We start from the raw sequence: 25,380 nt of genomic DNA, 5'->3' as shown, positions 1-25,380 counted from the left end.
TGAATTCAGCCGCAGGAACGCCACATCGGAGTTTGCCCGTCACTCCTGTCTTCTTCTTCTTCTTCTTCTTTTTATGGCTGGTTGGGCATTAGTCGCCCATACACCATTATTTCTTATGAGTTTGCAAAGATTATATGTTTAGGTTGAGACCTTTAATACCTTTAATGTCATATCACACATATAAAATACATGAACGAAGCATTGACTGCCGATTGGCTATAGGATAGAAAATCTTTTATAGAGTTTCAAAAAGTTCTTGCAATAGCAACCAATCAGTACAAAGCTCTCATGCCATTGGTAACCGCATAGGAAATTTCTGAAGTCCAGAAACTTTCCCTATTCGATAATCAAATCATGTGCGAGATATTCCTTTCTTACAAAAAAAGGATATCTCTAGAGAAAGGCATATATATATAAAAGGAAACCGCCTGAACCGTTTAAATCCGTCAATGTTGGTTGAATGCGCAAGAAAAATGAGGAGAACAAGAAAAGCTGAAACTTTATCTAGGTAAGTAAAAAAAAAAAAATGAATGGAAATAGAAAAGAATAATAGAAATTTTACTTTTCAGCACAAAAAATATTGGAACACAAACAGAATTTGAAAGTTCTGAAATTGCTAAGTTGCAAGAACATTTAAAACTTTTACAGTTACAAATTGATAATCTAACGCAACATACGAAAACATCTGACAAATTTAATGATTCTACACAATACAAACAATTTTATACGCCAGAAATTAAAAGCAATATTAAGAAATGTAACTGTAAAGGTAATTGTTCTTCACGTATATGTGGATGCGTGAAGAGAAACAATATTTGCAATTCTTCATGTAGTTGCAAATACAATACATGCCAAAACCAGGTAATTTTTATTACTTTTATAAAAATCTGTAAAATGTCTTTTAAAATATTCTATATAGAAATTAATTTTATTTGTTATAGAAATCAGAAAATGATGAAAATGACACTAAAAATAATATAGATGAAGCTGTAGAAACAAGTAAAAACTTTCAAACAAACAATGAAAATTTGATGGTAAGAAATGAATTAAATAGTTTCTTTTCACCTAGTTTTTTATAAGTCTTATCCAATGAAAAATATTTTTGCATCTTTTTTGCCTCTAATACAATCATATTTTGTATTGCACAAAAACATGTAAAAATATGGTGTGAAAAGATATTGTGAATACATAATATTTTTTTACAGATTTCCATTTTTACATTCAGTAACATGGTAGGATAATTTTGCCCATCTTTTTGCAGGCAATGGTTGATTTTAGGAAGCCACGACGATTGTTAGAAGCATCTTTATATGATATAAAAATCGAAAAAAATAATACTGAGACCCACCAAGGAGAGTCATCTTTTCAAGGTACGTCATTACTTATTATTATTATAAACATTTACAATGTCATTGTTATTATTCTCATCTGTGAATTCCTTTCCTCATCATGTTACTTGTTATATATTACTATATTTTTCTTGAATTTTTAATATGCCGATAATTAAGATCTTATTAAAATAAAATCCAGTCAGATTAAAGAAATTTTTATTGTCTATTATACTTGCTTATATGTTTGAAGCTTTTGATTCTTTAAATACATCAGATAAAGATTATTAATTATATTTTCTATATAATCAATTTTAGATATAAAGGAAGAAGAAGTTGATTGGCAACAACACATTGCACAACTTATCCGTTGCAAAAAATGTAAGAGGACCTTTATGCCACATCGCATCCAGAAACATGAAGCATGCTGTAAAGGGATTTAAAAGAATATTCTGCAAAATAATTCTGATTGTATAAGAGTGTATCAGATTTTAAAGATTAACTCTCATGTAAATAAATAAAATATATTTTATGGTTTGATTAAAACAATGATATATGTACTAACAATGGTAAAAATGACAAATATATAAATATACAAAAAGATATATGTAAAGGCATGATTCTACAATATAACCTTTCACGCTGTATGTAATCATGAAAAAATTGACCTATGGTTGATCATCTTTGATATTACTTTGTCGATGACTTTGTGATGGTGCCATCTTTGATTCTATATTTATATAATTTAAATTAAAATGGAACGTTTGACTGATATTTTGCAGCCGCATATTCGGGCTAGTATAATTAAATTATCCTACGTAGACGAATTGTTTGTAGATCTCAAGGATAATCCGTATATCATTCTTCACAGAAATGTGAGTGCAAGAATAAAATTTTACTTTTTTTCTCTTACAAATTTTGTATAAAATATAATTTGTGCTTCTTTCTGTCACTCAGGTTCCTGAATTGAAACTTTTAGACCATAACAATGAAGAAAGAAGTTGCGACGAATATTCGACGAGTAATAAAGATATATTTAAATTTAAAAATTAATTATACACTGTTGGAAATACATAAAGACTAAAATTTTTTTAGAACATGATTCACCTCTCAGTGGCTCACCTCTGAAATATTCATTTGATAATTATGAATTAGAGGACACTATTGTTGTAGCAAGACAAACTTGGCGAAAACAAGAGGAGTCATATTTACCACTGAGTAAAAATGATGCATGGTGTGTATATACAGTACATAGTCAATAAGAATTTTATATATATATATAAAATTAAAATATAAGATACATATATAAATATTAAAATATTTTTAATATGATAGATTGACACATAACTTTTTTTTTCTAGTAATGCATTGAACGCATGTCTGGAATGCCTTAATAATAATACTTTGCCAATATTAGCTCTTTGTGATGGAAAAGATCCTAAACAAAGCAGACTTATTGGTGCCGTTATCCGTGAAGATTGGTTTACCACATTGGAAGCTGTTTCTACTGGCGTGACAACTCTGACTACAATAAGAAATGAACGCCAGAAAATTATACAGGAACATCTTAAGCGATCATTTGTACAAGAACATGATGTATGTAATACACAAATTTAATAATTTCAATTAGAGACTAATAATTTCAATTAGAGACTAATAATTTCTAATATCCGTAGATTAAGATATCTATGTTTAATACCTTTGACTTGTTTGGGATAAGAAAAGAAATGATTGATTGGGATAAGACTGCTAAAAGTGATTTTGAAGGAAGTATTAACATTGAAATACATTCAAATAAATTGATAATAAATCCGAGATCTGAAAAATCAAAAAATAATTTGGTATGTATAATATATGTACAAATAAATTACATAAAAATAAAAATGTTTCTGTTTTTATAATACAATTATTTTTGTAGATCACTCAAATAAATGCTGGATGGAAAAATAGCTCTCTAAAAGAACTACGATGCCAATTACTTTTATTAATCCAATATTTATCAATAATAGATGAGTACAAAAAAAATATCGGGATGCAAAAACCAATAAAATTTTCGACACCATATTCAAAGGTAGACAGACTTTTGTATCTTCTACAAATATGTTATAATTTTATATAATTATCTTTCATATATTTTTTGTATTATGCATTTTAATATTGTAGGAATATAATGTTATAATGGAAGAATTAAATCTTTTGTTAAATGGAGACTTTAGTTTCAAAAGATTTGATAAAAGCAATGTTAAAGGAATTGATCATATAAACAAGGGTAATATTGATATTGATGCAAAACTGTTAGAACGAATACAAAATGTATTTTTGAGAGACAATGTAGATTTTACCGATCGTTTGTGGGAAATACTTATAAGTGAGTAAACTTTTTCTTTGAGAGCAAAAATTGATTATATATGTACTTATTAATTTTGTGTCTTTTTTTCATTTCAATATGTGCGAAAAGAGGCTTCAGAGTATTCACAAATGATAAGCTGTATTGAAATAATTCTGGAGAAAGTTCTTAAACATAAATTTACACCACAGGTAATCAAAAATATATTCCCATCTGAGAATATAATTTGAGTTATGATATGATATAATATGTGATTACATTTTCAAAATATATTCACATATTATATCACATCATATCTCAAATTATATTCTCATGTATTATCTTAATAATACAATAATGAAAACAATAATTTTTTACATCTTTGTCAGATCAATGATACAAATTCGACAAGACTTATAAAACGTATTTCTGATCTACATCATCAAGATACAACATCCCATTTACTAGTAGGAAGCGTACCGTTAGAACTTATTGTAGATATGGGATTTGAGAAACTTAGACGAGACTATTTATATATCTTGAGAGGAGCGCGATTTGTTGATTTACAGGATGTACGACAGAAATTAATCGATATATCTTCTGGAATGTTCAATACAGAAAATTATAGGTAATATGCACACACACACACAGGAATATTTATCTATAAATTAAAAAGATTATATTTTTAATTAACATTAACTATACTTTTATTGCAGAAAAAAATTGGTTACGTTGGCACAAATTCATCTTTGTTTAGAATGCATGCTACTTATTGAAGGGCATCTGGAATGTTCAATTGAAAGTTTGCAAGATTTATTTGCTTACGCTTACAAAGAATTTGTTTCTGCACAGTCTCCTTTACAAAATTACACTGAGCTTTGTAGCCAAATCTTTACTTTGATGATGCCTCTACCCAACAAATTAGTTAACGAGTTAAACAAGATGTATGTAAATTTAATCTTATAAACATTTGATATAAAAATGTTCAAAAAACTTTTTTTTTGCAGATGAAATAATATATAAATTGTAGGAAATGGTATATAAAACTCACGTATATATATTAATTTTATTTCAGGAATCCTTCTGTATGCAGAACCTCTATTTCATCTCAATCTGCTGCATTGATGCTAACAACTACTACCTATTATAGCAAAACGCCTATTTTTCCAATGGATATGTATCCTATTGGTAAAGCAAATAGTTCCAAGTATCAATTAAAATCTCTGAAAATTTATGCTGTGCAATATATGATTGAATTCCTGTTGATGTAGTTTATTTATCTATTCTGTTTGTCTTTCTATCTTTTCAGATAATGCAAATACACAGGAGGAAATAGTTTATGGTATAAGCGCAACATCATCATCGACGAAGTATAAAAAACTATGAAACGCAATACTCCTGCGTTAATATTGAAGAAACAAAATAAAATTTCAGAGCTGGTACAATTTTGGATGAATTGAACATAATGTGAAAGAAGATAATTAAAACATTTAATTAATAATTAATAAAATAAAACTTATATAAAAGCATTTGTCAAATACAATTACATGTATTAGATATATAAATATAACTACATTTATGAGTGTTTGTACTCTCAGTCATTGACAATATACACTCGAGCATGCAATTAGTCATTCTCCGTGATTGACACAAATCTTATTTCGATATCATATTGCAAAGTGTTTTTTCTTTCTTTTTTTTTCAAGGATTATTTTTAATGTACAAAAGTATATATGATATTTAAAATTTTCGTCCAATAAGAGATAAATTTCGTAATCGATATTAAAAATGAATTTGTTATACGTACAATATAAACTTTTTACAGAATGCATAAATAACATTACGTATTGATTATTATTATATTCCAATCTTGTTCAATATACTTTGATGGCTTTCTCAAACCAATGTCATTTTAAAGCGATAAAACTTCCCTTCCTTGTTAGCCACTAAATAAAGCATGGCTTTATATATAAGTAAGTACACAAGTATTAACAACGTATATGTCATTATGGAAAATGCAGGCAGGGTGATTAAGGCATATTTTTTTCAAACTTTAATACTGAGATGCATCTGCGTCATCCATTCCAGAGACACTGGCTTGTTCTAATACCTCAAGGAGCTTCTGCATTTCCATAGAGTCAGACGAATTATCGAGCGTTCTTTCCAAAGCTCGCACATACGACATGCATGTTCGTCCTTCGTGATCTAGATTCTGTGGATTCGCTTTATGCTGCAAAATTTGCGATGACATAACTTTAAAACATGAATTCTACGTCTCCGTTTCAACTAAAGCTAGAAAAACGTACCCATATTAAAAGTTGCGCCATTGCTAAATTTCCTGTTGCGCATGCCAGATGTAACGGTGTTCTCAGATCTTCCGTACTAACCGAAATATTGATATCCTCGTAACTACATCGGGCCAAGCATAATGTGAATGCTCGCATATCTCCTCTATATATTCAAAGATAGACAAATTACAAGAATATACACAAAATTAATTAACATTTCAGATTTCACACATTCCATTAAATAAATAAAGCGTCTTACCGACAAACGGAATCGATGAGCAATTTTCCTAAAGAAATGTTCGGATTAATCGGTGGCAGAAAGAGTTTGTCCTCGTATTTCCATCTGATCCATTGTTCTTTCTCTTCCCTAGACGAATCTGAGACCGGCTTTTGCTTCCCGTTTAAACAATATTCCCAGATACTGTTAGCTATATCGTTGCCAAGGGCTAGCATGACGCTCAGGTGACCTGCGCTAAAATCATTGTTAAAGATATATTTTTAAGTAAAGGACATAATTAACACGAGACGAATCTAAGTGGACGCGTATTATGTAGCACATGTACAAAGTTTTGCATTATACTTACGACCAGTCGTCCAAATCTAATGATCGAACCTTTGATATGTGCGAACCTAAGTTTCTGTGAATACCAGAACACTCGATGCACACGAGTACACCCAAATTAAGACTGGCCCAATCGGGATCTAAAATAAATAGACATGTGATTCATGCGATATAATTGATTCTACGATAATTAATAAGGAAAAAATCTTCACTCACTCGGTGCACCGCAATCGACGCATGCATCATTTCCCGAAACTTTGTTCTTTATACAATGCATCTTAAAAGCGTCGGTTTCATTTTTCTTATCACCATCACTATTTTGTAAACTTGATAGTATTTGTTGCTCTATTGCAGCAATCCAGTTGTCTCTATCTTCAGCATTGTTTGCCTCAAAGTGCCAAGTTTTATTCTCCAAGGAGATAATAGAAAATTCGAAACTGTCTTCTAAAAAGCCATATTTTACGATAGATAAAAATATATTTAAAATGTTAAGTATATACATGTAAAAAAACATAAAAAGATATAATACCTTGAGCATTGTAGGATTTGGAACCTTTTGGAGTTTTACCAGGCACCTTCACAGTAACATATTGCAATAGTATTTCTTTGCCATTAGTATCATTCATGTAATCCTGAAAATGCCTTCTTTTTGTAAACAGATCATATAAATATGCATGAAAATATAGTTTTTATGTAATAATGAATAATTACATGTAAACTTGAATGATACGTCAAACGACCATCCTCTAACAATGTAACATATTTCTTCTTCCATTCTTTCAACGATTTGCTACTTCGTTTAAACAAATAACCTTGTTTAACTGGTATTTCTCTACCAACTCCCATTTCGCCCATATATTTCTCCTTTTTAGATGGTGTAAATATATTCGATTTTCTTCTAAATTTCCTGGAAAATAAAAGAATATATATTAGTTATTAGATGTATCAATACAAACATTTGAGAAAGAAGTCCAAAAAAAAAAAATAAATAAATAAATAAATAAATAAAAAGAATGTATTGTTTAAACCTAATAGTAGTTGGTGTTAAAATCGACGATCGTAGTTCTCCATGTTGATTTTGTACATCATGAAAATTATCATTTAGCAATCCCGAATCGTTGGGCACAGAATTATTATGAATCGATCGGCAATCTTCGTCTTTTTCCGTAATCTATCGAAAGATAAAATGTGTTTTAATAATCTTGTTTAATTTTCAATGATTTGCTTATAGATGCGATAGCAGCAGATAAAATAATTCGCATTTACTTTCAATGAATTTGTGGTCTCCATCTCTTTGTTTTGAAGTTGCACATTTTTAGTAGTAACAGGGACTGGAAACTTAATGTCATTCTCTGTACTGTGTTGGCATACATCGCATGGAAAATGTTTCATCGATATATTCTGTATGATTTTTTGACACACTAAAAATTTATATGTTATTAAGCACAATGTGTTGCCAAGATGCAATATTTCATAATTGGTAATATATATCTGTTTATTTTTTTTTTCGTGTAAATAATATATATTCTTACCATCTTGAAATACCCTTTCAACATTTAAGCCATAAATAGCGCATGTTTCATAATAAGGGCATCTTAGATCACAAGCCAGTTTTCGCGGTCTAACATCTTTTATGACACGAGGATTACTGTCATTAATCGAATCTAGAAAATTAAAAGTTCAGCAAAATAATATTTGTAATAAATAAAAAAGATTCTGAGGAAATGTACACTTTGTATGCGCACAATGTACGCACCTTGTACACCTACAAGTATTTTTGGTACCTCCGACATATTCCGGAAAGAACACATTCTATTATAAAAACTGCAAACTATAGAAAAGCTCTCTTCATTTTCTAAACTGAATACGAGTAATAAAGCATCTATCCAAGATGAAAACTGAAACCAATGAAATTTATCTGTTAATATTAAATCTATTAATGTAGCAACCAGCAATGATTGTACTATCTTAATATGCAAAATAAAATGATTTTATTACATACTTGAGCCTCTGGCACACCACCTTCATCTCTGATTAAAAGTAGATAACTCTGGTCATTAATAAAAATTTCCTTTTTAAAGCGACCACCTTCTGGCGATTCCTCGTGCATAAAGGATCCAGTAAGGTACCTGTGAACGAGAGCCGATTTTCCCGAGTCTGAGGAACCAATGATTCCCAAGTGCAATTCTGGGACATCCCTCGCCAGGGTCCATTCATGACTGTTGACGAAGGAATCTGAAGAAACACAAATTTACATTATGGAGTAACATATACGGTGTAACAATCTTAATATAATATTACTATTTAATTGCATTATTATTATTACTATACTATATTATTATTTTTTGTAATATATGCCAATTATCGTTGCACAGAACGAATATTTGCGCCACTGAGGAACAGAATATAAAATCATCGAGTATGTATATATATACCTTCTATCGCCACGACGTGCTCGCGAATTTGCTTCGCGATGTGCGCGTCGGGCACGAGCTCTATTAGGTCGTAAATGGCATATATCGACGGATGAACGCTCTCGAAACGTTGTATTTCCTGCCTGATAGCGAGAGAATGATCGTGTCCGCTCTGACCAGTTGTCATTTTCCCAACGTCCGATTTTCCTCGACCTTCGACGGTCTATCACATTAACGGCATTGCTTCGAGGTGCATCGCGCGGGCATCACCGAAGACGGAAAAGATCGCGTAAAAATTCGACGAGCTTGTCGCCGATCTCGCCTAACATATGTCAAATTCGAGTATTTATAAACATTACCGTCGCTCTCGAGATCGGCGAGGTTGGTTATGTGCACGCACTTGCAATCGAAAGCGAACGCGCAGTTCTCATGAAGATTGTCGTCTGAACAACATGGCCGATTTCATTCGTATTCGCCATTTGCAATCGCCCGGGTATTGCGCGCTCCAAAAGAGCAGAGTAGCGTTTCATCGACCAATCAAAACGAAGAGATTTTTCGTTTCTTTTGTCCCAATCACGGTCTTACATACCGTGGTCCTGATTGGTCAATCGAACGCTGGAGGTGAATTGTGGAACGCAACTCAGGAGGCACCGTGACTTTACGCGCATGCGCAGCAACGGTAGGATGTGACGCGTCACTTATCCCATGACATGACATTTCACGGCAAATGACTTTCCGGAAATAATTGTAGGTACCGACGTCGGATACCATCTTGTTTTTTGCTGCACGAGACGTAACCGCAAGCTTTCAGAAGGGAATTAGGGGATTTTATAAAGTGATTTCATAAAATCAGGGGAATTTCGTTTGTACTACATTTCTTATATGTACCGTGTTAATAAAAGAACTTGCAATTGAAGACATTTTTCAGACATTCGAGAGTCAGCTTTTACGCGAGACAATCTGCGTTCGTCAACGATCCTAGTCTTTGTAATTGCGACGCAATTGTAAGCCATTGTTAGATTATTCTCATCAGCAAGTAATTTGAGAAGGATCTGATTTTTGAGAAGCTCGTTCAACACCAAATAAAACAAGATGGGTCGAAAAGGTACGACGTACTAGTCATCGTTATATGCGACCATTGCAGAGATCATTTCGCAAATGATTTTTACGCAAGTTATATTAGTCAATAATTGATTAATCACGTAATAATGATTCATTCTTTTGTTACTTTAAAATTATCTGTTGGGACTAAAAGAGAAACTTCAGCATATAGAAATAATTATATAAAACAAATAACATTTATATTTTTGTTTAACATATGTAATCTATATAATTGATTACTATAATTCAATGTTACAATGATCTTTATAGCTGAAATGGCTGTGTTAGTTCAGAGCTTATCTTTCTCCTGCCAATGTGGAGAGAAAAAGATAAATTCTGAACTAGTGCAGCCAGTTCATAAAAAACAGACTCTAGATCACTTCAATATTACAAGAAACAAAAAGTAGTATGCCAGAGATCTATTTGTATTGCTTGCATTCTTTGTACTTAGAATCATTGCTTTTTCTTTCTCTCTCTGTCTCTCTCTCTGTCTCTCTCTCTGTCTCTCTCTCTCTCTCTCTCTCTCTCTCTCTCTCTCTCTCTCTCTCTCTCTCTCTCTCTCTCTCTCTCTCTCTCTCTCTCTCTCTCTCTCTCTCTCTCTCTCTCTCTCTCTCTCTCTCTCTCTCTCTCTCTCTCTCTCTCTCTCTCTCTCTCTCTCTCTCTCTCTCTCTCTCTCTCTCTCTCTCTCTCTCTCTCTCTCTCTCTCTCTCTCTCTCTCTCTCTCTCTCTCTCTCTCTCTCTCTCTCTCTCTCTCTCTCTCTCTCTCTCTCTCTCTCTCTCTCTCTCTCTCTCTCTCTCTCTCTCTCTCTCTCTCTCTCTCTCTCTCTCTCTCTCTCTCTCTCTCTCTCTCTCTCTCTCTCTCTCTCTCTCTCTCTCTCTCTCTCTCTCTCTCTCTCTCTCTCTCTCTCTCTCTCTCTCTCTCTCTCTCTCTCTCTCTCTCTCTCTCTCTCTCTCTCTCTCTCTCTCTCTCTCTCTCTCTCTCTCTCTCTCTCTCTCTCTCTCTCTCTCTCGCAGCGAGGCCATGCGGCTTCTTCTCTTTTTCTGTTTTTTTTTTTTCTCTCTCTCTCTCTCTCTCTCTCTCTCTCTCTCTCTCTCTCTCTCTCTCTCTCTCTCTCTCTCTCTCTCTCTCTCTCTCTGTACTGCCGAATATATGTCTCATTTTAAATGCAAAAAGTTTTGGGAGTTTCAGCAACACAAACAAGCTCGACTTATGTTTAAAACGTAATATATTGACAATTTACTCTTATACATACTTGTACTTGTAAGAGAAAATTGAAAGGACACTTGTTTTAAACAGAGAACTTGAATTTAATTTTTTTCTAATAATGAATTAATTAAATCAAGATTCAAGTATATGTTATCTGATACTAATGCAAATTGTAAAACATGATTAATATAGGCTGTTTAAAATGTGTGTACAAGAAATATATAATATGTATTACAGGAAAAAAGAAGAAGCAGGGCACTGAGGAAGAAGCTGCATCAACTTCAAAAGCTACTTCCAGTGAGCAATTACAAAAGGAACAGGCCTCACAGCAGAAAGAACAAGAGAAACAAGTAACTCAAGGTTTACCACAGAAGCAGCAAGTATCACCAGGTCCACCTCAACAACCTCAATCTCAATCTCAGCTACAAGGAGCATGGGCTCAACCTCGATCACAGCAGCAAGTACGAGGCACACCACAACAGCAACAAGAGCAAAGAGCACGGGACCAACCACAACAGCAAGTACCTCGAGGCCCTCCATCATTGCAACAACAGCCAGGAGGTCCACCACAACCACAAGGAGCATGGGGTCAACCACAACAACCAGCAGTACGAGCTCCACAACCACAAGGAGCATGGGGTCAACCACAACAAGCAGCAGCACGAGCTCCACAACCACAAGGAGCATGGGGTCAACCTCGATCACAACAGCAAGGAGCATGGGGTCAACCACAACAACCAGTAGCACAAGCTCAACAACCGCAAGGAGCATGGAGTCAACCCCAATCACAACAGCAAGTACCACGAGGCCCACCACCATCGCAACAACAGCCAGGAGTGCAAGGTCCACCACAGCAACAAGAAGCATGGGGCCAACCCCAATCACAACAGCAAGTACCACGAGGCCCACCACCATCGCAACAACAGCCAGGAGTGCAAGGTCCACCACAGCAACAAGGAGCATGGGGCCAACCCCAATCACAACAGCAAGTACCACGAGGCCCACCACCATCGCAACAACAGCCAGGAGTGCAAGGTCCACCACAGCAACAAGGAGCATGGGGCCAACCACAACAACCAGTAGCACGAGCTCAACAACCACAAGGAGCATGGGGTCAACCCCGATCACAACAGCAAGTACCACAAGGCTCACCATCATTGCAACAACAGCCAGGAGTGCAAGGTCCACCACAGCAACAAGGAGCATGGGGCCAACCCCAATCACAACAGCAATTACCACGAGGCCCACCACCATCGCAACAACAGCCAGGAGTGCAAGGTCCACCACAGCAACAAGGAGCATGGGGCCAACCTCGATCACAGCAACAAGTTTCAAGTAAAATATTTTTTCAATATATACAATTTTGAAAAATGTACCATTAAAACATTTTACATAAATGTATGAATTTTTCCATATATATATGTCGCGTAAATTTATGTTATTGGCTAAAGCTTATGTTTAGGAGGAATATTTAGCCACAATTATTTCAATTCTATACACACGCACATATATGCTTGTATGCTGTGTATGTGTATAAAATTGTACTTTTATTCTTTTGTAGCTGATATTGGTGGTGGTGGTGATTCTAAATTAGTAACTGGCAAAGATGATATGCAGCAACCAACAACAAGTATACAATCTGAGGTACAACATTTATGGATTAATCATTTATATAATTATAAAGAATATCTGTTAAATAGATTCTCATTTAATATCTCATTCTTGTCAATTCATGAAATGATTTTTTTTTCTTTAGTTATCTCAAATGTCTCTGAGAGATCCATTAACACAGACAAAAACTTCTCTAAAAGCAAAAATGACATCTAGTGCCATGAAACAATATCAACTCGCTATACCGAGGAGGAAAAATCCTTGGAAAGCTGGAACATTAGGAACACGGATTACCGTTTATACAAATATGTTTGAAATCATATTTAATACAAATTTTATAACAAATGCTGTTCATTATGATGTGGATATTACGCCTATTGCTCCAAAAGCTTTATATAGAAAAGTTTTCGAACAATGTAGGGTTAATTACTTTAAAAACAGATATCCAGCATTTGATGGCAAAAAAAATGCATACAGTGCAAATGATCTACCTTTCAATGATTCTGTAAGTAATACACAGCATATATGCATATTTTTATAATAATATAAATATCTATGAATAATATGATTTATAATTTTACTTGATCAATATTTAATTCTAGGATATAAGTACAAACTACAAAATAAATTTTTCATTCATCTCTTAATCACAAATTGTTTCATTATTTTGTCCAGATGGAAAGTGATATCGAAATTTATGATAATGAACGCGAGAGACAAAGAACATTTAAAATTGCTATAAAGAAAGTAGCTAATATTGATCTTAGTTGGGTAAAAAATTTACATCCTGGTGTTGATGAGGCTGACAGAGATCAAACCAGTATACAAGTTTTAGATATCATCATGCGTCATGCACCCGAGTCACGATTTTTGAGCGTAAGCAATTAATAGTGATTGTAATTAATATATATACTATTTTTTATGATTATAACAAGCAATATGTGATAAATCAACTGCAATTTTATATCATAAAAAAAAATATATATATATATATGTGTATAACATTATATAATACTATAATATTGTTTGAATGTAAGAATGTAATTTTTCTTTCACAAAAAATTTACACTTTATAAAATACGATTTAATAAACAGAACCGATATGTATAAATGCATTATACATACATATGATTAACGATATAAAATATATTATGCACTATTATAGGTTGGAAGATCATTATTCTGGAATACAGATGATTCAGAACCATTAGGTGGTGGTTTAAGTCTGTCGCGCGGTGGATTTTCATCTGCTGTACTTGGCTGGAAACCATATATAAATATAGATGGTAAAATATTATATTAATTGACACATTTAAATGATACAAAGGTTTTACAAAAACTTTAGGACTGTAAATTATTTCTATATCAAATAATTTTGTCTATCTATATGTAACATTTATTATATTTCGATTTTTTTTTAGTTGTCCATAAAGGATTTCCTACATCTCAGAACGTTATCAGTTTAATGGCTGAGCTTACGAGAGCAAGAGGCCAAGCACCAAGTCCAGCAGAAGTGAATGATAGACGGAATCGGGAGAAAATAGAGAAATTTTTAAAGGGTTTAAAAGTAATTTATCAAATACCCGGTCAATCGCGTACAAAACGAACGTATCGTTTAAATGGATTAGGTCCAAGTGCTGTTCAACATCAATTCGAATGTGATGGATCAATGATAACAATAATACAATATTTTGCGCAATCAAAGAATTACAATTTGCGTTATCCCGATCTGCCTTGTCTCTGGGCGGGCGCGACGAATAGGGCAGAAAAAATTTATTTGCCCGCCGAAGTACGTAAGCCGTTTTATGTTTGCTACAAATGATTGAGTAAGACTGATTGAAATATCGCCTCAAATTTACAGTTATGTACCATTGCGCCTGGTCAGTCTATTAACAGAAAATTGGATGAAGAACAAACTACCAGCATGATTAGATACGCATCAACGCCTGCACCTATTCGTAAAAGGAGAATAGAAGATGCGGTAAGAGCAGATTTCATATTGTTGCATTAAAAATATTATGTCATAATTTATAATATAATTCGTTTGTAGTTTGCAAAGATTGATGTGAATAATAGTCTCACTATGAGACAAGAATTCCATATGTCTGTACATCCAAGAATGAAAGAAGTGGATGCTAGGATTTTACCTGCTCCGTTATTACAATATAATGGAAGAGTGGCAAGAGTGAACAAAGGAATATGGCAGATACCTGGAACATTCCTGGAAGCCAGTAATTTAGGAAAAGATACATGGACTATTCTTGATTTGAGTAACGCAATATTGGGCAGTCTTATACATGAATTTGTAACTGCATTGAAGCAATGTGGTTAAGTATATAAAAAAATACAAATTAAAATATTGAAATTGTGCATTATTATATGGATATTTTCATTAAAAAATATAATGTGTTAATTCATATTGAATTGTTTGTTTTTGTAGCAAACGAAGTTGGTATGGTTATTGGAGAGCCCCAAACTCCATTTAAAACTTTGAAATCGTACAATCACGCAGAGATCACTGAATATTTTAGATCAAGAAGGGGTTTAAATTTAATAATAGTGATCATACCAGATCGTACAGATACAACATACGGTGAGGGCATAGTTTTCTAAAATATTCTTTCATTCTGAATGCAAATTTAAAATTATTTATATGTTTCAGGCAAAGTAAAACAGATCACCGAGTTAAAAATGGGTATTCTAACACAGTGTATAAAGTTTAAGACTATAAAGAAAAACAGCTACTCGGCAGTAAAAAACATTCTTCTAAAGATAAATTCGAAACTAAATGGTGTTAATCATATAATCAATTCACAATCTATGTAAGTAAGACTTGTTTCTTACTGTTCTATGAAAAGATATTATTTTTAATACTTTTGTATATCTTTTTTTTCTCTTTTTTCTTTTTTAGACCATATTGTTTAAAGAATAATGATTGTATGCTTGTTGGTGCCGATGTGACACATCCATCTCCTGATGCTATTAATATACCCTCTATAGCGGCGGTGAATATAACTCTAAATAGTGTTTTTTTTCTTTATATGAATAATGTGTGTGCATTAATAAGAAATATCATTAATTTAGGTTGCTGCAAGTAGTAATACTTCTGCTTTCCAATATAACATTGCGCTTAGGCTTCAACAACCCAAAGAAGAAATGATTTTAGATATTGAAGAAATAATAATATCGCAACTACAGATCTATAAGGAGAAAACATCGCGTCTACCTAATAAAATTATCTATTACCGGTATTTATTGCCTGATAATATTGTTTGATGTTATGCATAACATTTTTAAGATTATAAATTATCGTATGTTTTGTCATATATCTATAATTGCACATCAATATTTTAATGTATAGAGATGGAGTCAGCGAAGGGCAACTTGCTCAAGTTATGCACTTCGAAATAAGCGCCATTAAACGTGCGTGCACAAGATGGAAGGCCGGTAATATTCAAATTACTTGCCTGGTTGTTCAAAAGAGACATCATGTGCGTCTTTTCCCAACGCATGACGCGGAGTCCGATGACAGAAATAAAAATGTGAAAGCAGGCACGATTGTCGATACTGAAATTACTCATCCAAATCACATTGATTTTTATCTCGTCTCACATGCGAGCATTCAGGTAAGGTTGTTCTGATTAGAAAAATAAAATTTTGTTATATAACTAAATATATACTTCAACATTGAAAAAAGACATACCGATAGAAAAACTAATAACTAACTTAACTTATAATATCAATAGACATATAATTATAACAATCGACTTTAAGAAACATCAAAATATATCAGTAATGATCAAATTTATGCAAATGTTGTATTTCTTCAATCGTTGAGTAAAGTTTATATCTCTTAAATGCAGGGTACAGCGAGGCCTACAAAATACAGATGCATATGCAACGAATCTTCTTATACGGAAGATAATATTGAGGAATTAACATATTATCTTTGTCATATGTACGCACGGTGTACGAGAGCGGTAAGCTATCCCGCACCAACTTACTATGCTCATTTAGGAGCTTATCGTGGAAGAGCCTTAATAGAAGGGTAAGCGATCGATTGTGATATAAATCATGCAAATCTATTATGATTTCGACAATTTATGCAGCAATGTTTCTATTTGCAGAGTTCCAATTTGCTTGGATAATTTAGATGCAGAACAGAATAAATTGTTTATGATAATTATGAAAAAAACACCAATGTGTTTTGTTTAACAAAACAGAATCTGCTTTCCGAAGATTATCAAGGATTGCTTTATATTCGCTTAATATCTTTAATTATAGTTTAACTTTTTTTAACGGTATGGGCGGGTATGAGTTTATTATATAAACATTTTAAATGATTAAATTTCTTATTTCAGTTAATTGATACATCTATTCCAAACTGAGTCGATGATAATGTTAATATAATCGTTTTTCCTTGTCTATATTTTATATTTCTAATTTATATTTCTTTTATATTTCTCTGTCATATTCTTGAATAATTATCTTGCCACAGTAATAATTATCAAAAGTTTTGCTTGATAATTATTACTGTCAAGACTTTTATTTCTGTTTTTTGATTATTAATTATATTTGACACAAAAATTCGGATTTATTGCTATTATTAAACATTCAATATACAAACAAAGATATAGAACCTACATCAAAATGCACATATGTATATGTTCGTGCATATAATTTAAATTTTTTGAAAAATTTGAAAAATTTAAATTTTTTTTTTTTTTTTTTGCTTATGAGTTTATATATATATATACCTACAATAACAATTGTAATACTCTGTTTATACTGTTAATTACAATACAAATAATATTACAATATTTGTTTCTGCAATTGTACAATTACAGTATAAACAATTATATTTATTGTTTATACAATTGTACAATTGTACATTATTTTTATATATAATACTATAATGTGTAACGTTATTTGTTTCGCGTATTTATATATACACTAATCGTGAATCACGAAATAATATGTCACAGGATTTTCATATATATATATATATATTACGAGGTATTTCCTAATTCTGATTCTATCTTGCGTTTTTATAAATGGAGTAATAAAACAGAGCTAATTAAGAAATTATTTCCGAAACTGTGTATATGTTAAAGAAAAATAAATAAACTAAAAAAGGATATTGTTATCGTATATAAAATAAAAGGAAATTATACATAAGAAATCGTAAATATGTGTAAGTATGTCAACATATTTACTATGAGAAGAATGTGATTGTGCATTGATCGCATTCTGGTGCATTTATATATCATATAGTACTTATAACGATCGTATTATAGGTCTCGGTAGTCCCTTTTCCTATCTACAGATTACAGGTGCGATCGGGGATAAAAATGGAAGAAGGATGCTGAGCATAGAGAGAAAAGAAGTTCAAGATGAAATCATTTATAACGCGCGACACCCACATGGTTTTCACGATGAGGACCATGTATGGACGCGTGACGTCAACGTTACTTTTGCGTTTATCAACGTGTACATGCGTGTAGGCGCTTGACAGGGCATAGAAGGCAAAGTCCGTGGGAGAACACTAAAAAATCGGGGCCTCGACATATCCGTGCGATCGATCCATCGACGATCACACCTTGAATTCGATGTATGCGGGGCTTATTCTATTCCATTGCCGATAATTCTTCCGACGAAAGGTGATTTGTAAACGATGGAACATGATCTAAAAATATAAAAACGCTTTGCAATCTAAAATTCTGGATTTCTAAGCCAACGAATTTATATCTCGAACGCTAGATTTATGTAATTGCATTTCGCCTGTAAAAATGTTCGTTTATATTCTTGAAATACAGAATGCATAAATGCGATTTTTATTTTTAGAGACCTGACTTTTGTTTCAATGTGAAAGTGAAACAAAGGCACAACGATAATTTTAAAATAGCTAGGGGGCAAGAGCGGAAAAACCAAAGATTCTTTCGACACATTAGTTATTTGTGATTCTAGCATAGATTCAACGAGTGTCTCCGAATTTTATATATCCGTTGGAAAACATATTTATACAAAAATGATTTTTTTTATTACTTTATTTATTAGCTTTTGCATTTGAATTAATCAAGATTAGCTTGCCACCTTCCTGCCCCTGTTTACTATATACGATTCATTTGTGATTCTAGCATAGATTCAACGAGTGTCTCCGAATTTTATATATCCGTTGGAAAACATATTTATACAAAAATGATTTTTTTTATTACTTTATTTATTAGCTTTTGCATTTGAATTAATTAAGATTAGCTTGCCACCTTCCTGCACCTGTTTACTATATACGATTCTTGTTCTCGAAGTAAAATGTAATAAACGTCGTCGATTGTAATAGACTCAATCTGTATCTTTGCGACTGGGGCATGCTATCTTGTCTCTCTTTTCCGGGCATTTAAACGCTTCGCAATCGTGTGCGTTCTCTTTATAGCGACTTGTAAGGACAAACTGGCGCACCGTTGATAGCATTAATTGTCAATGGCGATTATCTAATGACACTTCCATCGGCGTTCTAGCTAGAAAAAAGTTGTGGTAACATTTCTCGTATATAATTAGTGCTTTATATGAATAATTCTATATAAAAATATGCTCCGTAAACCTACAAAATAAATTTGTGATAAAACGCGAGTGTGCAACAGATGATTTGTATAGAAATTATTTTCATTTAAAAAAAAAAAAAAAAAAAAAAAAAACAATTGTTACTTTTTCAATCGCGTGTGCAAATACAACTTGTTCAGCTGGATCGCCGAAAGATTACTCTACTTACCTGTAAAAAAGTTCGCCGAGAAAAGAATCACATTACGTGGCCTTGCAATGTCACTGATTTGGAGATATCGAGACTATTAGTGTTCGTCGTCTGCGATTACCGATCTTCCCTGAAGAGGAAAAGAAAGAGATAAATCTTGACTAAGCTTTGCCGGTTTATATATATCGTCGATGTATGAATCGGCGACACGCATCCGCAGATATTTACCTTGTACGTTCACGCCTTGAGCATAGCGGTCGGCGCGTATCGGAAAAGCGGATAGAGAATATTAATTATGCATTCTAAGACACGCCGCTCCGAGATTGTGACAAAGTTGATGTAATGCACCGATCTCATTGGGAGAGGCCGGGCTACGCACTTGGGATATCTCTCCTATATGGTTCATTTTTTTTTTTTTTTTTTTTTTTTTTTTTGTTCTCTTTTCTACTTCCACGAACGGGCGACGCGACGTTTCTAGGAGCGGCTTTCTGCGGCTTTGGGAGAGACGGGAGATTACGATTAGTATACATCGGGAAAGGCGCGTTTACCGATTCTCCTGTTTTGTTAATCTACGCGTTATTCATACTCGAAAAATTGCGCAAAGCTCTCGCATCTGATTTTGACAAGCTGCGAACGAGCAGTTCCAACATCATCGTGCAACGAGTGTCGTCTCATACGAGATCCTGAGCCAAGATTAAAAATTGTAATTGGAGACCCGTGGCAATAATACACGGCTCGCCGGAAAGATTCGGGAGTAAATCTCCTCTCGAATGTCTCGCGGCAAGTTTCCGAAGAGAGAGAGAGAATGAGTGCGATACGATATTAAACGTATATTGGAACGTGGATATCCTGTAAGATTATCAGCGAAGGATTCATATCTAAAGAAGAAAAAGGACGGGGTAGAGCCCGCGCCCCCTCATAATATATACACACACACACACACATACATATAGATAGGAGGAATGTATGGACGTGGGACTGAACTATCCAAGTCTCTGCAACACGATGGTATGGCGTGTATATCTGTCTCTCTCTCTCTCTCTCTCTTTCTCGCTCGCTGCTAGCGCGCATGCAGAGGCCGTATATGGTAGTGGGCGGTAGACACGGCAACAGTGAGATGCGCGGGGGCGGAGAGGAAATGCGCATGCGTTCGCGGATCCCATCCTCGGCTCGACTCGGCAAACTTCGTCCCGGCTCGGGCGCGCGCGCGCGCGTACGCGCACGACGGGCGGTGCAAGGTGCAATCAGTAGATCCGAGAATTCCGTAGCGCGCGTACTTACTTTTGAATTCCCCCCCTCCCCCCTTGCGTGATCAGCGCATTCCGATTTTAACCTCACCTCAAACGGAGCGCGAGAGAAAGAGAGAGAGAGAGAGAGAGAGTGATGCGATTCATCTATATGCACGATTAACTCTCTCTCTCTTTCACTTTGCTGTTTCATCCTATTTTGACTCCGTTTTCTCCTTCTCTCTCTCTCTCTCTCCCTCTCCCATCATCATTGTCGATCGTTCTATTTATCTTCGACGCTCCGGTCTCGTCCCTTCTTTTCCCTTCCTACGCTCCTTCTCGCCTCCCTCTCTCCTATCCTCCATCCCTCCCCCTCTATCCTTCCATCGCTTCGCGTCGCTTTTCGCGATCTACTGCGCGCGCGTTTACCAGTGGGGATCGTTTCCTAAAAACGTCATAGTCAACTGTGTGCACGAGAGGCGCGCGCGCGTTCTAACCCGAATCGAAGAAAGACGAGATAATCGGAGTCGATGAACAGTCGGATCAATCGGTTAAAAGATCGAGAAGAATAAAAAGGAGGGAGGGACCTTGGCGGTGAAGCGTCTCATTAGGATCGTCGCCGAGAAAAACCGAGGAAAAGGAGTCGACGTTCGACGCGGGCAACAAGACCAGAAACCAGAGGCTTGGGGGTCTCGCACGTCGCCGGAGAACGAAAGAGAGGAAAAAAAAAAAAAACAAAAAACCAAAAAGAGAAAAACGAAACTTCGCGGCGGACCGGGACGACTTTACGACTCTCTCGGCGGAGTGTTGTCGCTCGCCCTCGCGCCTTCCCTCTCTCCGTTTTTCTCCTCTCCTCTTCTCTCCTTTCCCTCCCCCCCCCCACCCTCGTACCCGCGTTCGTACCAATCCTCGCACGCTCTCTCGATTCCTCTACGCGCTAGAGTCTTTCCTCCTCTCCTTTCTCTCTCTCCCTCTCCCCCCCCCCCCCTCTCTCTCTCTCTCTCCCACTCGCCGTGTCACCGTCCCCTTCGCCGCGTTCCCGGCTCTTTTCTTTTAACTCTCCTTCAGTACGTCTCCGCCCGTCCGCGCCTGTGTTCTACCGAAGAGAGAACGATTCCGTTCGTACGACACCGCGTCGCACGCACTGTCGTGTGGCCCGTTCGCGCTCTCTCTCTCTCTCTCCCTTTTCTCTCTTTCTCTCTCTCTTTCTCTCCGTTGGGTATTAAGCGTGCCCGCGCGCGCTCAACACGCGCCAACATTCGCCATTGAAGCAACCGAGTACAATTTGCGATGTGTGATAATACTAACACGACGACGCAGAGTATAGCGGACTACCTGTCACAGTTGTTGAAGGACCGGAAGCAGCTAGCTGCCTTCCCAAATGTCTTCATACACGTGGAGCGTCTGCTGGACGAGGGTGAGTTTGACAGCTTCTTCTTCTTTTTTGCTTTTTATTTAAAATTTTTATTTTCCTCGTGTCAACCTCTTCGGTCCTCTCCTGTAACCAGTGCCATTTTATACGCGCGACGAGATTTTATACGCTGCTCTCCAGGTCGAGAGAGCAGCGCGAGACTTCTCCTAAGTGTATCTGGAAATAAGTATAAAGCCGCGAAGAGAGTATGTGTGTGTGGTTGTATGCGATCGTCGATCGATGTGTATCATAAAATACGACGAAACTTCGACGAAGCGCCATTTTGCGCACGTGAATGCGCGCGAGAGAATGAATTTTTTTTTTTTTTTTTTCCTTCTTTTATCGCCATGTGACGTAACGCCGAGTATCGCGTGCTTCTCTCGTCGATCTGTCGCGGGGAGACTTGTTATTTCCTTCGCGCGGACGTTTGTCCATCTGGATTGACGATTCAAATTAATTGTTATGCCAGTGTCAATTTTCACATCCGATTCGTCATCGTCTCGAAATATTCGTCGATAGAGTCGATCGGTTCCTAAACGCTATCAGCGAATTCCTGCGCCGCTGCGCTATGAATAAGGCGTATATAGGGTGTCGTGAAAAGTTTGAGTCTAATTTTTAAGCACGAGCAGGCTTGTGATTTACCGCGATTATATTTCAGATTTTGAGAACGCGTATATAAATATTACATATATATTTATATCTTTCTTCCTCGTGATGTTTTCTCAATTGTCATCCGTGCTGTACCTCTCGTGGATGATTACACATTTTTTATGACGTGTTCTTTTAAAGATACGAGTATACACCGCCCCCTAATAGACTTTATTTCATTTCACGATACGCACGATTGGAGAATTTGACTTAAATTTAACATATATCGCATGTCCCAAACGGCCCACACAAATTTTTGTGTTAATTTAATATAATATGGATATGTTAAATTTTGACACTAATATTATGTTAATATTTTAACACAATATATGAATGCAAACTTCATAGTAATTTGAATCAAATTAAATTTTTAATTAAATTTTGTATAAAATCGACATATTTTTAATGATAAAATTAATTTAGAGAAAAGAATTATTGTAAATTTTAATAAAAATCATGTCACTAATAATACATATCTATTGCGTAAAATTAAAAAAATATATGTGCATTGTGTTATTTTTACACTTTTCTTTTCACTTATTTTAATAATTTAACATTTGACTTCAATTAACACAACAGCTTATATATTAAATTAACACATGAATGTGTTAAATATTCAACACAAGAATTTTAACCGGCATATTTGTTTAACACGAAGACATACATTTTCCAACTATGTACGCGTATTACGAAAGTGACACGGGGCTTATTGCATCGCTTGAACGCGCGAAAAACGGCGAAGGAATCTCCCTCCCCCCTATCGTCTCTCTTCCCCGCGAGGATGTAGATGTAGAACACCCTGCACGAGTGTCGCGTTCGTTTTCGCAACCCTTCCACGTGTACGCGATCGACTTAATCCGTTCCTTTCGCTATCGCGACGCGTGTTGTCACGTGGCCGGCTCGTAGCGGCATGCTTGCTCGCGAGAAAGAAAAGAGGAAAGAAACGTAACGTGAAATAGGAACCGCGTACGGAGTAAGGCTCTCCCGCGTCGTCAGCAAGCCATGCGCGATTCAATCGGATTCGAGAATAATTCATTCTCCTCGCGCATCAAATATCGCATAAAAATATCACGTAAATATATACGCTTGTGTAAAAATTATGAATAAGCAAAAATAAATATTCCGCGAAATCGTCATCTTTGCTCCTTGTTTTTCTTTTCTCTCTCTCTCTCTCTCTCTCTCTTTTTTTTTTTTTTTAAACGAGCTGATGTCGTTTGAGATATTATTATATTTCTCATCGTGCAGTATGGAAATTGCGGTAGATGGATAGGTAGTTTTGCATTTGACATATATGACAGTTGCGTCTAATAGCAGTGCAAAACGCAATATACACAAGGAGAACTTCTCTAGACATTACATTCATACTTGCGATGTCACGCGTGTATGATAAATATCAAGAATTCTTTCTGTTGAAAATAATCGACGAGAATATATTACTTTGTTTTCTCTTCTTTTGCTTGTTTCATGAAAAAACAAATTTTTTGTAGACAAGATATTATACTTTATCTTGTAATCCTGGAAGGCAGATAATAGTATTATCCACGGTGCGGTTGACGATGTCAACTGTCCTCAAAAGGAATCCCTCAATTGAGTCACAAATGAATGGTAGACGGACGATTTTCGGGCTTTTGACGAGTAATGCTGGTCGGTCAATATCGATGATGCGGGACATCACAAATCGGAAGTAACTTTGGTTACAAAAGGTCCGACCGTGCGATTAGTACCATGAGAATTAACTTTCCCTCTTAGCTTTATTGCTGCCGGTCACGAGTTGGTTTCGTCATGGCAATGATTAAGACCTTAAAATGCTCTGGGTTTTGTATCTCGGCGTGTCAATAGGATACTATAAATTCTTACAGCCAATGTACAATAATTGTTCGATCCATCAACGACGCAATGCGTCCCGATCGGAAAAATCCAGTGAATGGTTTTTTTAAAGCAAAGATTTTTTTTTGCTTTAATTAATAAATCATATTAATCACTATAGTTTAAAAAAATGAAATCAATATAATAATAATAGTTTTTTTTTTTAATTTAAATTAGTATGTGAAATTTTTAAAATAAAAGCTTTGAAGATATAAATATTACTAAATTTTATATTAACAGAATTAACAATTTTTACCAATATAAATTTCGTTTGCACGTTTATCATTCAACTATCTTCTAACAAAAAACTAATTTATTTGCTATACGTCAATTCCTAAAATCTATTACATATTTAATAATTTTGAATAAAGCTTAAATTAAAAAACACTCAATTTACAAATATAAATAAAAAGATTTTCTATATATTTTAATATTCTTAACATTTTTAATAAAAAGGACCAATTCTTGCTGTTCTTTTCCGGAAAATATCAGTTTTTATCACTGGTATGTATTTATTGAAAAAATGTGGAATTTTACTAATCCTGATCCCGATCCCTATTTCCAAGAAGGATAACGCAAAGATAGAGCGACAGCTTATCGCCATGTGACAAGCCTTATACACGTATTACCTACCTTCCGGGTCTCTT

The 25,380-nt window shown here is 34.9% G+C and overlaps 5 protein-coding genes and 1 long non-coding RNA gene across 12 annotated transcripts in view; 4 read left to right on the top strand and 2 right to left on the bottom strand.

The window, feature by feature from the left end:
• Positions 1 to 49: 49 nt before the first annotated feature.
• LOC115237189 (chromosome-associated kinesin KIF4-like) lies at positions 50 to 1,931 on the top strand. Its single transcript, XM_029810076.1, has 5 exons — positions 50 to 508; positions 570 to 861; positions 942 to 1,034; positions 1,262 to 1,370; positions 1,647 to 1,931. Exons 1-5 carry the CDS (start codon positions 450 to 452, stop codon positions 1,769 to 1,771), a joined length of 678 nt encoding a protein of 225 aa, XP_029665936.1. The 5' UTR covers positions 50 to 449; the 3' UTR covers positions 1,772 to 1,931.
• Positions 1,932 to 1,948: 17 nt separating this feature from the next.
• On the top strand, positions 1,949 to 5,356 carry LOC115237188 (protein zwilch homolog). 2 transcript variants are annotated; one of them, XM_029810075.1, is made up of 12 exons: positions 1,949 to 2,203; positions 2,286 to 2,349; positions 2,424 to 2,562; positions 2,690 to 2,924; positions 3,005 to 3,169; positions 3,247 to 3,399; positions 3,492 to 3,696; positions 3,787 to 3,866; positions 4,044 to 4,282; positions 4,371 to 4,598; positions 4,730 to 4,842; positions 4,964 to 5,356. In XM_029810075.1, the coding sequence occupies exons 1-12, from the start codon at positions 2,084 to 2,086 to the stop codon at positions 5,038 to 5,040; spliced, it is 1,818 nt and encodes a 605-aa protein (XP_029665935.1). In that variant the 5' UTR covers positions 1,949 to 2,083; the 3' UTR covers positions 5,041 to 5,356. The 2 variants fall into 2 exon arrangements, with proteins under 2 accessions (XP_029665935.1, XP_029665934.1); XM_029810074.1 differs by having other exon boundaries at positions 4,730 to 5,356.
• On the bottom strand, positions 2,677 to 9,356 carry LOC115237187 (centaurin-gamma-1A). 2 transcript variants are annotated; one of them, XM_029810073.1, is made up of 14 exons: positions 8,940 to 9,356; positions 8,507 to 8,739; positions 8,261 to 8,402; positions 8,037 to 8,168; positions 7,771 to 7,925; positions 7,533 to 7,675; positions 7,216 to 7,411; positions 7,034 to 7,136; positions 6,721 to 6,948; positions 6,527 to 6,644; positions 6,202 to 6,414; positions 5,961 to 6,105; positions 5,765 to 5,884; positions 2,677 to 2,853 (listed from the first exon to the last, which is right to left on the bottom strand). In XM_029810073.1, exons 1-14 carry the CDS (start codon positions 9,103 to 9,105, stop codon positions 2,833 to 2,835), a joined length of 2,115 nt encoding a protein of 704 aa, XP_029665933.1. In that variant the 5' UTR covers positions 9,106 to 9,356; the 3' UTR covers positions 2,677 to 2,832. The 2 variants fall into 2 exon arrangements, with proteins under 2 accessions (XP_029665933.1, XP_029665932.1); XM_029810072.1 differs by lacking the exon at positions 2,677 to 2,853 and having other exon boundaries at positions 4,337 to 5,884; positions 8,940 to 9,355.
• Positions 9,357 to 9,652: 296 nt separating this feature from the next.
• On the top strand, positions 9,653 to 17,965 carry LOC115237231 (protein argonaute-4). Of its 2 annotated transcripts, XM_029810137.1 has the most exons (17): positions 9,653 to 10,023; positions 11,464 to 12,261; positions 12,409 to 12,561; positions 12,788 to 12,870; positions 12,983 to 13,342; positions 13,513 to 13,713; positions 14,003 to 14,123; positions 14,259 to 14,626; positions 14,699 to 14,818; positions 14,888 to 15,164; positions 15,278 to 15,430; positions 15,500 to 15,659; positions 15,749 to 15,842; positions 15,922 to 16,085; positions 16,199 to 16,463; positions 16,701 to 16,885; positions 16,965 to 17,965. In XM_029810137.1, the coding sequence occupies exons 1-17, from the start codon at positions 10,011 to 10,013 to the stop codon at positions 17,050 to 17,052; spliced, it is 3,603 nt and encodes a 1,200-aa protein (XP_029665997.1). In that variant the 5' UTR covers positions 9,653 to 10,010; the 3' UTR covers positions 17,053 to 17,965. The 2 variants fall into 2 exon arrangements, with proteins under 2 accessions (XP_029665997.1, XP_029665995.1); XM_029810135.1 differs by having other exon boundaries at positions 11,464 to 12,561.
• On the bottom strand, positions 17,551 to 20,670 carry LOC115237233. Its single transcript, XR_003884321.1, has 4 exons — positions 19,811 to 20,670; positions 19,604 to 19,712; positions 19,053 to 19,352; positions 17,551 to 18,523 (listed from the first exon to the last, which is right to left on the bottom strand). It is a non-coding gene; the product is annotated as an uncharacterized LOC115237233 (long non-coding RNA).
• A 1,144-nt stretch (positions 20,671 to 21,814) lies between these two features.
• The window catches only part of LOC115237232 (protein held out wings), a 55,007-nt gene continuing 51,441 nt past the window's right edge, over positions 21,815 to 25,380 (top strand). For 2 of the 4 annotated variants that reach the window (XM_029810141.1, XM_029810138.1), the window contains exon 1: positions 21,815 to 22,225. In XM_029810141.1, the coding sequence (XP_029666001.1) occupies positions 22,099 to 22,225 (127 nt within the window). In that variant the 5' untranslated portion in view covers positions 21,815 to 22,098. The remainder of the gene's footprint in view (positions 22,226 to 25,380) is intronic. The other 2 variants (XM_029810139.1, XM_029810140.1) reach the window with 2 other exon arrangements.

This window comes from Formica exsecta, unplaced genomic scaffold (assembly GCF_003651465.1).
Source record: "Formica exsecta isolate Colony F162 unplaced genomic scaffold, ASM365146v1 scaffold282, whole genome shotgun sequence".
Classification (NCBI taxonomy): domain Eukaryota; kingdom Metazoa; phylum Arthropoda; class Insecta; order Hymenoptera; family Formicidae; genus Formica; species Formica exsecta.
Note: the sequence above shows the minus strand (reverse complement) of the source record. Positions and strands in the feature narration are given on the sequence as shown.

Excerpts from the sequence above, each read along its gene's own strand:
- LOC115237189 (XM_029810076.1), top strand. The coding sequence starts at position 450 with ATGTTGGTTGAATGCGCAAGAAAAATGAGGAGAACAAGAAAAGCTGAA. Across the intron at positions 1,035-1,261 it reads CAAACAATGAAAATTTGATG|GCAATGGTTGATTTTAGGAA; the intron begins GTAAGAAATGAA and ends ATCTTTTTGCAG. Across the intron at positions 1,371-1,646 it reads AGGAGAGTCATCTTTTCAAG|ATATAAAGGAAGAAGAAGTT; the intron begins GTACGTCATTAC and ends AATCAATTTTAG.
- LOC115237188 (XM_029810074.1), top strand. The coding sequence starts at position 2,084 with ATGGAACGTTTGACTGATATTTTGCAGCCGCATATTCGGGCTAGTATA. Across the intron at positions 3,400-3,491 it reads TTTCGACACCATATTCAAAG|GAATATAATGTTATAATGGA; the intron begins GTAGACAGACTT and ends TTAATATTGTAG. Across the intron at positions 4,283-4,370 it reads TTCAATACAGAAAATTATAG|AAAAAAATTGGTTACGTTGG; the intron begins GTAATATGCACA and ends CTTTTATTGCAG.
- LOC115237187 (XM_029810072.1), bottom strand. The coding sequence starts at position 9,105 with ATGACAACTGGTCAGAGCGGACACGATCATTCTCTCGCTATCAGGCAG. Across the intron at positions 7,676-7,770 it reads AGACCACAAATTCATTGAAA|ATTACGGAAAAAGACGAAGA; the intron begins GTAAATGCGAAT and ends ATCTTTCGATAG. Across the intron at positions 7,412-7,532 it reads TTAACACCAACTACTATTAG|GAAATTTAGAAGAAAATCGA; the intron begins GTTTAAACAATA and ends TTTATTTTCCAG.
- LOC115237231 (XM_029810135.1), top strand. Across the intron at positions 16,086-16,198 it reads AATAAAATTATCTATTACCG|AGATGGAGTCAGCGAAGGGC; the intron begins GTATTTATTGCC and ends TTTAATGTATAG. Across the intron at positions 16,886-16,964 it reads GGAAGAGCCTTAATAGAAGG|AGTTCCAATTTGCTTGGATA; the intron begins GTAAGCGATCGA and ends TTCTATTTGCAG.